This window comes from Rhinopithecus bieti, unplaced genomic scaffold, assembly GCF_001698545.2.
Source record: "Rhinopithecus bieti isolate Rb0 unplaced genomic scaffold, ASM169854v2 scaffold_9997, whole genome shotgun sequence".
Taxonomy (NCBI): Eukaryota; Metazoa; Chordata; class Mammalia; order Primates; family Cercopithecidae; genus Rhinopithecus; species Rhinopithecus bieti.
In genome coordinates this window covers 1,346,373-1,356,539 of record NW_016806398.1, presented here as the reverse complement: position 1 = coordinate 1,356,539, position 10,167 = coordinate 1,346,373, and the positions used below count along the sequence as shown (strand labels likewise).

Here is a 10,167-nt window from a genome sequence, read left to right as displayed (position 1 = left end):
GACCGCCACCAAAAAAAAAAAAAAAAAAAAAAAAAAAAGAATCTTTCTAAACTACCCCCCGATAAAATTTTGAGCGCCAAAGAAAGTCCCAGAAAGGGAGGGAGTGAGCAGTGTGGAGAGTAGGAGGAAAGTGATTTGACTTGGCCCCTTCTCTCTTAACGTTAATGTGAGCATACTGCAAACTGAGGGACTATAGCAATAACGACGTGGCAAGGCGGCTACACTGAGTGAACCAACGACCCCGCAGCCATCAAAAGACGCCCGAGAGGGGAGAGGGGAGAGGGGAGGAGAGTGGAGACCCTGCGCAGGCGCAGTCGAGGCCGCTCCGCTCCTGTCTCCTCCGCCCCGCCCTATCTATTCCTAATCACAGAAGTCCAAGAGCGGTCAGCTGATGCTACGCTGCGCGGTCACGTGACAACGGGGGAGGGGCGAAGCGCAGGCGCGAGGAGCAGGCGCAGATGGTAAGCGGCTGTGTCAGCTGACCCAAGGGGCCTTCGAGGTGCTTTAGGCGGCTTGTCTTGGTCTCAGAATCGCTGCCGCCATGGCTAGTCAGTCGCAGGGGATTCAGCAGCTGCTGCAGGCCGAGAAGCGGGCAGCCGAGAAGGTGTCCGAGGCCCGTAAAAGTGAGTTTCAGGGTAGGGCTGCCCAGCGTGGCGCGAGTCGAAGGAAGACCGCTGGGCCGCAGGTGGTGGGTAGATTAGGCCCGAAAAACTGCGGGGTGCGGCCTTGGGTATAGTCGCGGAAGGTTGTGTGTTTCGAAGCTCTGAGGAGCTGAGGCTCTGGAAGGCTTGCGAATCGCCTGGAAGCCACGATGTGAGATGGTAAATCGGGCGTGGAAACAGTAGTGGGTTACCGTCCTTGGGGCCTGGAGGCTTGTGAAGTGGGCTCTCCAAACGGAGCTCTTTGTTCTTCCCCTTTCCCACTTAACTGCTCTGGGGTGGTCAGTTTCGGTGAATGGAGCCAGCATCCACACGGTGGCTTGGTCTAGACACCTGGAGTCCTACTTGCCTCTTCTCCCTCCCTCGTTTGCCACCTTTATTTAGTCAGTCGCCAAGGCTTGAGTGTCTTTCACTTTTTCCCCCATGTCTACTACCAGCGTCTTAGTCCAGGACACCATTTTCTCTAAAGGTACTGTAACTGTCTAAATCGTTGATTGGGGTGTGTGTGGGGGTGGGGGGTGGGGGGAGGTGTCTCTGTTTCTGTGTAATATGTGGCAAGCGCAGTGCCCAGTGCATCAGTTGTCTCCCCTAACGTGGCGTTCAGTGTCGCAGTGAAGGAAGCAGGTGTTGGATTGCTTAATTAATTGCAGGAGAGATGAGGGCTGGAGTGGAGAAATGTAAAGAATTTAAACAGGTGAGTTTAATCTAGACTGGGGAGTGGAGGAACCCTTTCTAGTCCCCTCCAGTCAATCCATTCTGTCTGCAGTCAGTCGTCCTTCTAAAATGCAAAGATGTGACTTCCTGCTGGCAAGGAACAAAATAAATAAATAAATGCAGATATGATTTTCCTACCGCCTTTGCAGTCAGACGTTTAGTGCCTGCAGAACAAAGCTCAAATTCCTTAATGAAGTTGGGGAGGCTCCTGTGGGTCAGGCTTGGTCCTTTCCTCCAGCCATACTGAATCATTGTGGTCCCTTAGAAGCACCATGATTTCTTTCATCTGCTGGTCTTTGCACACGCTGTTTCCTCTGATGGGAGAAGCCTTTTCCAATTCTCCTCTCCTTTGTTCTCTGCCCCCTAGTCTTCCATCAGATCTGAAAATTTAGGAAGCACTTCTTTGGGGAAGCCTTTCCTGACTCATGCTTCTCACCCGGATTAGGCTTGGAGTCCCTCCCAAGTGCTGATTTCTGCCACTGCCGTGCGATAACCTGTTTGTTTATATGGCTCAGTCACTCGACTAAGCTTCTGGAGAACAGAAACTATGTCTCATTTAACTTTATGTATCCAGTTTCCCATCTGGTGAGAAAGATGCTTCTTTCCCTATTTTACAGATGGTAAAAATGAGGCTCAGAAATGATTTGTCCATTCCCTGGGAAGCAACATAGTTGGGACTCAGGAGCCTCTTTTTCCATGTAAGGCTAAGATACTGATCTTAGTAATTCCTTGGTGTTTCTCCTAGTATAGGAGTTATTCTATCTGACATCCAACTAGATTGCAAGCATGTCTCTTCTACTTGTGCAATTAGGGGTTGTGTGGTACTTGGAAAGCTTTCTTTGAGGGTGTTCGGAATGGGAGGAAGCCTTTTGTTCTTGCTCCGGTGACTGGAAAGTTCTTTGTTCTTCCCAGAATATTTCCAGTCATGCTCCTGATAGAGTATTTCCAGAATGACTTCTCAGAGTTTGTGTTCTGATGGCTCATCAGTAACAGACGTTGTATCTGTCGGAGGGATAGGAGAATAGATTGCGGAAGTACAGAAAAAAATGCTTGGAATATTGTAAGAATAATTCTGAGTACCCTGGTCAGGTAGGATTTATGTTTTATACCTTTATCCTGTCAAGCCTGGTGCAGGGTTTTGTATATCTCAGGTAGCTGTGAATTTAAAAGTATTAGTTTGGCTGGGCGTGGTGGCTCACACCTGTAATCCCAGCACTTTGGGAGACTTATGCGGGTGTATCACCTGAGGTCGAGAGTTTGTGACCAGCCTGGGCAATATGGAGAAACTCCGTGTCTACTAAAAATACAAAAATTAGCTGGGCGTGGTGGTGTGCGTGTTTGCGCATGTAGTCCCAGCTACTTGGGAGGCTGAGACAGGAGAAATGCTTGAACCCAGGAGGCAGAAGTTGCAGTGAGCTGAGATCATGCCACTGTACTCCACCCTGGGGAACAGAGGGAGACGCCATGTCCCCCCTCCCCCCCAAAAAAGTATTAGTTTACGGCTAACATACGTCTCAAATTTTTTTTTTTTTTTTTTTAAGAAAATCTCACTCTGTCACTCAGGCTGGAGTGCAGTGTCACCATCTTGGCTCACTCCAACCTCCACCTCCCGAGATCAAGAGATTTTGTGCCTCAGGTTCCCAAGTAGCTGGGATTACAGGTGCCCGCCACCATGCCTATCTCTACTAAAATACAAAAACATATAAATTAATCAGTACATAAATAAATACAAAATAAATTTTTATATTTTAGTAGAGACAGGGTTTTACCATGTTGGCCGGGTTCTTCTCAAACTCTCGGCCTCCCAAAGTGCTGGGATTACAGATATGAGTCGCTGCGCCTGAATTGATAATAGTTAGGAACAGAGGTATTCGGAAGAACTGCAGTTTGAAAAATTGCCTTTCTTGATTTATAATTATGGTTGACTTGCCCAGTTAAGAGTTGGGACGAGGCAGTATGTAAAATGGTCCCATCCAATTTTTTAATGAAATCATTGCGTTGGACCTTAAATTTATTTATTTATTTATTTTTATTTTTTTGAGATGGAATCTCGCTCTGTCGCCCCCAGGCTGGAGGGCAGTGGTGTCAGCTGACTGCAACCTCTGCCTCCTGGGTTCAAGTGGTTCTTCTGCCTCAGGCTCCCGAGTAGCTGGGACTACAGGCGCTCGCCACCACGCCTAGCTAGTTTTTGTGTTTTTAGTAGAGATGGGGTTTCACCATATTGGCCAGACTGGTCTCGAACTCCTGACCTTGTGATCTGCCCATCTTGGCCTCCTGAAGTGCTGGGATTACAGGCGTGAGCCAACACGCCTGGCCTGGACCTTAAAATTTTAAAAAAGTTTGTGTTAATGGCATATTTCACTGGAGTGAAACAAAACACTGGCTCCCATATGTAAGGCCTAAGAAAAACAAGATTTAAGAGAAATACATTTTCTGTTTAAATATTTTGATTTTAGAGGCCCCTATCAAAATTGAATGTTGAAGATGTTTGCCAAAGGCAGTAAATTTTATTATCTTGAGTTATAAATGCAGGGAGCCATGGGAGTTGGGAGTGATGTCTTGTGGAGCTACTGCATAATGTTTGGGCCATGAGTGTTTTTTGTAGAGTGTTGGTTTCGAAAATATCTTTAGCTTTGAAATATAGCCCATTATAGCTGATGGGAGGATAGCATGTGAAGGATTGGGGTACAGGTGGCCGAAGCAGACAGTAATAGGCCAGAAATAATACTGGAGTGAACGTGGACTTGCAGAAATAGTCCTTGGAGTGCTTAGAGAGAGACCTGTTAATTGTTTCAGACTAGCATCAGGGAATGTTGATGTCATGGGTCACTTCATTACAGGTCCAAAGTTCTGTTCTTAATCAGGAGGTGGAAGGTTAAGTTATTTTCATTTATCCACACGGGCTCTAGACAGTTGATATACAATGATATATAACAAAGCTTAATTTTAGATGCAGGATGTCTTTTCCTCTGAATTAAATAAATAGGTTGGTTGATGGTCTAGAACCCCTCTTTTTTTTTTTTTTTTTTTTTTTTTTTTGGGTGAGTGGAGACTCAAAGCAGAGGGTATATGTTGGCTGTCCTTGTGGTCTGTTTTCATGTAGGCTCTGACCAAACCTAGAGATTTTTTCCAGCTGTATGTTAAGCCACTCACTTCTAGAAACCAAAATACCTGTGTCTCCTCTCAGCTGCTTGTGCAGTCTGGCTGTACAGTGTTCCTCATTCAGCGTTCCTTCGCAAGTCACCACTATCATTACTTCCTTGTGACAGGCACTGCTTTTAGTTTCCAATGTTATATCATCTGGTTCATTAGTTACATTATAGGTTGATGTCCTTGGGAGCTTATTAGGCTTCTTGCTAAGCATCTAAGTAGGGTTGCAGCTTTAATCAGCAGCATACTTATGTGTTTACTTCTGGAAAAGAGTTCCCTAGGTGGTTAATGTTACTCATTCTATGTTCGTTCTTAATAGTTGAGATTGAGAGAATATTCTGACACATTCTACAATGTTTTTAATGGGCTGTAGTTATAGAAGGTATTCATTTTTGTCTTGTCACTTGCTGGTTAAGTACAGCCTATAGGAGGGAGGAAACTGTACTGTTTGTTAGCTCTGCATTCCCTCTTTCCCATGCACATCTCTTCAGACCGTGTCATAATTTATTCTTGGTTTATTGTTATAATATACCATCTGAGTCTCTGCTTGCTTTTCTACTTTTAACCGTTTCCTGATGTAGCTCTCTCCTTTGAAAACAGGAAAGAACCGGAGGCTGAAGCAGGCCAAAGAAGAAGCTCAGGCCGAAATTGAACAGTACCGCCTGCAGAGGGAGAAAGAATTCAAGGCCAAGGAAGCTGCGGTGGGGCACCATTTGTTTTTGTTACTGCTTTCGTCTCCTAATCCCCCGTCCCACCAAGGCTTTCAAAATAGCCAGCATAGCTCAGAGATCCTGGTTGAATTTTGAAAATGTGGTAGTCGTGTGTTTTATTGACTGCTTAGGCATCTGTCTCTTAGGATGATCAGTTTTTCCACTCATATTGAGTCCTAATTTTCATTTATTTACTCATTTAACACATATCTGTTAAGCAGTTAACATGCGTCAGGTACCGTGCTAGATGCTAGGAATCAGCTGTGACCAGGAAGAGACATGGTCCCTTCCCTCATGGAGTGTAGCTTACCATCTGGTGGCCAGGGAGACTCAGTAATACAGTGCAAATCATGCAGAGCTACAACTGAAAAGTGCTGTGACGGTAGTAAACAAATCAAATGGAGCACCACTTTAGTATAGTATATATAGTACAGACATTTACCAGTGATACAGGCTATACTATGGTGCATACAATAATAGTACAAAAACAGAGAGTACAGAGGAGGCAGGGACAATTGTGGAAAGGGGAAAGGACAGGAGGGCTTCACAGAAAAGGAACTCTCAGGACTCTTGGGTGCAGGTAACAAAATATAATTAAAACTGATTCTAAATGGAATGTAATGGCCTATATAATTAAAAACCCAAGAGCTTAAATAATATGCTCAGGACTTTCTCTCACCTCTGTGTTTGGCTTTGTGTCATTCTCAAGTTCTACATTGTGGCCTCTAGTAGTTCCAGCATACACAAATTCCAGGCCCAAGTCCAGTGATTAAAGGCACATACCTCTCTCCTCTCTCCTTGCATTAAGTAGCAAAAATTTTGATCAATTTTAATTGTTTCTTTTAAGAGACAGAGTCACACTCTGTCATTCAGGCTGTAGTGCAGTGGTGTGATCGTAGCTCATGGTAGCCTGGAGCTCCTAGGCTTAAGCCATCCTCCCCTGTCCAGCCTTCTGAGTAGCTGGGACTATAGGCATGGTCCATCATGTTCAGCTAATTTTTTTTGTTTTTGTAGAGATAGGGTCTTGCTGTGTTGCCTTGACTGGTCTCGAACTCCTGGCCTCAAGTGATCCTCACATCTCGACCTCCCAAGCTGAATCATCTTTGTTCTTGGCAATTACAGTGCCATTAAAACTTGGCTGGGCACAGTGACTCACACCTGTAATCCCAACACTTTGGGAGGCTGAGGTGGGAGGATTGTTTGAAGCCACAAGTTCAAAACCCACCTGGGCAATAAACCAGACCGTGTCTCTACAAAAAAAAAAACAAGATAAATACAAATAAAACTTAACATGTTTCTTTGATTCTTGTACTGGGGCTGATAGGTGCTGTAAATTGTCAGATTGCTCATAAAACAATGTAGAAATACCCTTGTGTGTCAGGGCAGCCATCATCTTATCTTCTTTTTTTTTTTTTGAGATGGAGTTTTGCTCTTGTTGCTCAGGCTGGAGTACAATGGCATGATCTTGGCTCACTACAACCTCTGCCTCCTGGATTCCAATGATTCTCCCGCCTCAGCCTCCCAAGTAACTGAAATTGCAGGCATGTGCATCTGGCTAAGTTTATATTTTTAGTAGAGACGGGGTTTCTCCTTGTTGGTCAGGCTTGTCTTGAACGCCCGACCTCAGGTGATCCGCCTGCCCCGGCCTCCCAAAGTGCTGGGATGACAGGAGTGAGCCACCACGCCCAGCACTTTTTTTTTCCCAAGATGGAGTCTTGCTCTGTCACCCAGGCTGGAATGCAGTGGCGTCATCTCGGTTCACTACAACCTCCACCTCCCAGGTTCAAATGATTTTCCTGCCTCAGCCTCCCAAGTAGCTGAGACTACAGGCGTGCACTAACATGCCCGGCTAAGTTTTGTATTTTTAGATGAGATGGGGTTTCATTATGTTGGCCAGGTTGGTCTTGAACTCCTGACCTTGTGATTCATGTGCCTCGGCCTCCCAAAGTGCTAGGATTACAGGCGTGAGCCACCACACCTGGCCCATCTTCATATTTTTACATTCTTTTTTCTTTATTGTGGCACAGGCTTAGGAGGTCCCAATGACATATGCCCTCATATTCTTACATTCTCTGCTGTAGTTGATTATAGAGATGGTACTGGTATTGCACTGTAAAGCACAAGCTCTGATTCCTTTTTTTCTTTTCTTTTTTTTTGAGACAAGAGTTTCACTCTTGTTGCCCAGGCTGGAGTGCAATGGTGTGATCTTGGCTTACTGCAACCCTCACCTCCCAAGTTCAAGTGATTCTCCTGCCTCAGCCTCCCGAGTAGGATTATAGGCGCCCACCACCACACCCGGCAATTTTTTTTTTTTTTGGTCTTTTTAGTAGAGACAGGGTTTCACCATGTTGGCAGGCTGGTCTCGAACTCCTGACTTCAGGCGATCCACCTGCCTCAGCCTCCCAAAGTGCTGGGATTAGTGGTATGAGCTACCAAGCTCAGCCAAGCTCTGAATCTTTCTAGCAGTGTTCCATTTGTCACCTCTTTAGTTTTGGAGACAACTTAGCCTGGCATATGGCTTATATTCAAGAAACAGGTAATGGGGTTCTGAACATAAAAGTATAAGTTAGCAACTGAGCTGTTATGAAATGCCCCGGGATATTCCTGTAATATGAACAGTTATAGTGTAGTATGAAGAGCCCTAAGGGCACAGTGGCTCCTGCCTGTAATCCTAGCACTTTGGGAGGCCAGGGTGGGTGGATCGTTTGAGCCCAGGAGTTCAAGACCTGCGTGGGCAACATGGTGAAACCCTGCCTCTACAAAAAATACAAAAATTAGCCAGGCATGGTGGTGCGTACCTGTAGTTCCAGCTACTCAGGAGGCTCAGGTTGGAGGATGGCTTGAGCCCAGGAGGTAGAGATTGCAGTGAGCCGAGATCATGCCACTGCACTCCAGCCTAGGCAACAGAGTGAGACTCCATCTCTTAAAAGGAGAAAATGGAGTGATAAAGTCAGGCACAGTGGTGCACACCTGTGGTCCCAGCTCTGCAGGAGGATCTCTTGAGCTTGGAGTCTGAGGCCATCCTGGGCAACATAGTGAAATCCCATCTTTTTGGGGAAAGAAAATGGAGTGATAGCCTCCTTATAGGTCGTTGTGAGGAATAGGTAATGTGAGAGAATCTTTTGCAAATTAATGTTAAACAAATATGAAGGGATGTTGTTATTAGCATATGTATATGTATAGTGTGGCAAGAACAGATTAGGTGAGTAAAAAGGGTCTGACACAAAAGTTACGTCTTCCAAAACCTTATAGGTTAAGTTCTAGTAAAGAAGGCACAGCAGTTAACAAAAAGCTGGCTGTATTGTGAAGACCATAGAAGGTAAAAGAAAATTCATGTGTGTGAAATTGCTAAGAGAAACTAAAGAGATAAGATGTTTACGATAAAAATTCAGGTAATAAAAAGGAGCAGGCCAAGGTGGGTGGATCACGAGGTCAGGAGATCGAGACCATCCTGGCTAACATGGTGAAACCCTGTCTCTACTAAAAATACAAAAAAAAATTAGCTGGGTGTGGTGGCAGGTGCCTGTAGTCCCAGCTACTCAGGAGGCTGAGGCAGGAGAATGGCGTGAATCCGGGAGGCGGAGCTTGCAGTGAGCCAAGATCGCGCCACTGCACTCCAGCGTGGGCAACAGACCGAGACTCTGTCTCAAAAAAAAATAAAAGGGGTGTGGTGGTGGGGGCAGCAATGAGAAATTAGTTTTCCTCTCTTTCAGATCTGCAGTACTCCTCAGAGCCAGTCACTGTTAACAGGTTTCTTTTTTAAATTCTTATAGAATATTTATATTTGCAAGAACAGATGTGACACACTATTGAATCCACTGTTGAACTTAAGAACTAAAACACCAATAATGGTGAAACTCCTTGTATATTACTCCTAAATTGTATCTTCCTTGTGTTTATTATTATTACTTGTTTTGTTTGGAGATGGGGTCTTCTTGCAATTTTGCTCAGGTAGGGCTCCAACTCACCATCCTCCTGCTTCAGTGTCTTGAATAGCTGAGACTACAGGCATGCACCACCATGTCTGGCTTGTGTTTATTATTACTGAGGAATTTTTAAAAACCACGTATCTCCCCACATTTAAAACCACAGATACAAAAACATACCACATTGATACTGTTGTATATCTTGCTTATATTTTACAGTTCATTGCAATTCCTGAATAGTTCTCTTGTATAGAAGCAAACTGAGTTTTTAGGTTGATTCCTGTCTTTGGTTAAGGCTATATAGCAGACTCTTAGAGGAGAGATGTGAATACATGTCTTTGGAATAATTTCCTAGCAGTGGAAATGCTGTGCAGTTTACTTTTGGTAGATGTGGCTCCCGTTGACTCGGGGAATACCTCACATGTGCTTCAGCCACAAGGTCACATTCTGAGTATACTGATTGGTGAGCCTGGGTTTCTCCAAAAGTCAGCAAGTAGCTTACGAGAGGTACCTGACCAACCAGAGCATTGTTCTCATAATGCCTCTGTTACATCGCTCCCCATCTCCAGGCACTGGGATCCCATGGCAGTTGCAGCACTGAAGTGGAGAAGGAGACCCAGGAGAAGATGACCATCCTCCAGACCTACTTCCGGCAGAACAGGGATGAAGTCTTGGATAACCTCTTGGCTTTTGTCTGTGACATTCGGCCAGAAATCCATGAAAACTACCGCATAAATGGATAGAAGAAGAGAGAAGCACCTGTTCTGTGGAGTGGCATTTTAGATGCCCTCATGAATATGAAGCTTTAGCACAGCTCTAGTTATATTCTTATGAAATGGCATTAAATTATTTCCATATATTATATAGTAGGTCCTTCCACTTTTTGGGCAGTAGCAAATCTAGCTTTTTTGTACAGACTTACAAATTATCTAAAGATTTCATCTTTTTACCTCATATTTCTTAGGAATTTAATGGGTATATGTTGTCTTTTTGGCAAGGTATATATGC

At 44.7% G+C, this 10,167-nt stretch overlaps 1 protein-coding gene across 1 annotated transcript; it reads left to right on the top strand.

The window, feature by feature from the left end:
• Positions 1-403: 403 nt before the first annotated feature.
• ATP6V1G1 (ATPase H+ transporting V1 subunit G1) lies at positions 404-10,161 on the top strand. Its single transcript, XM_017875922.1, has 3 exons — positions 404-623; positions 5,124-5,224; positions 9,729-10,161. The coding sequence occupies exons 1-3, from the start codon at positions 542-544 to the stop codon at positions 9,900-9,902; spliced, it is 357 nt and encodes a 118-aa protein (XP_017731411.1). The 5' UTR covers positions 404-541; the 3' UTR covers positions 9,903-10,161.
• The last annotated feature ends 6 nt before the right edge of the window (positions 10,162-10,167 follow it).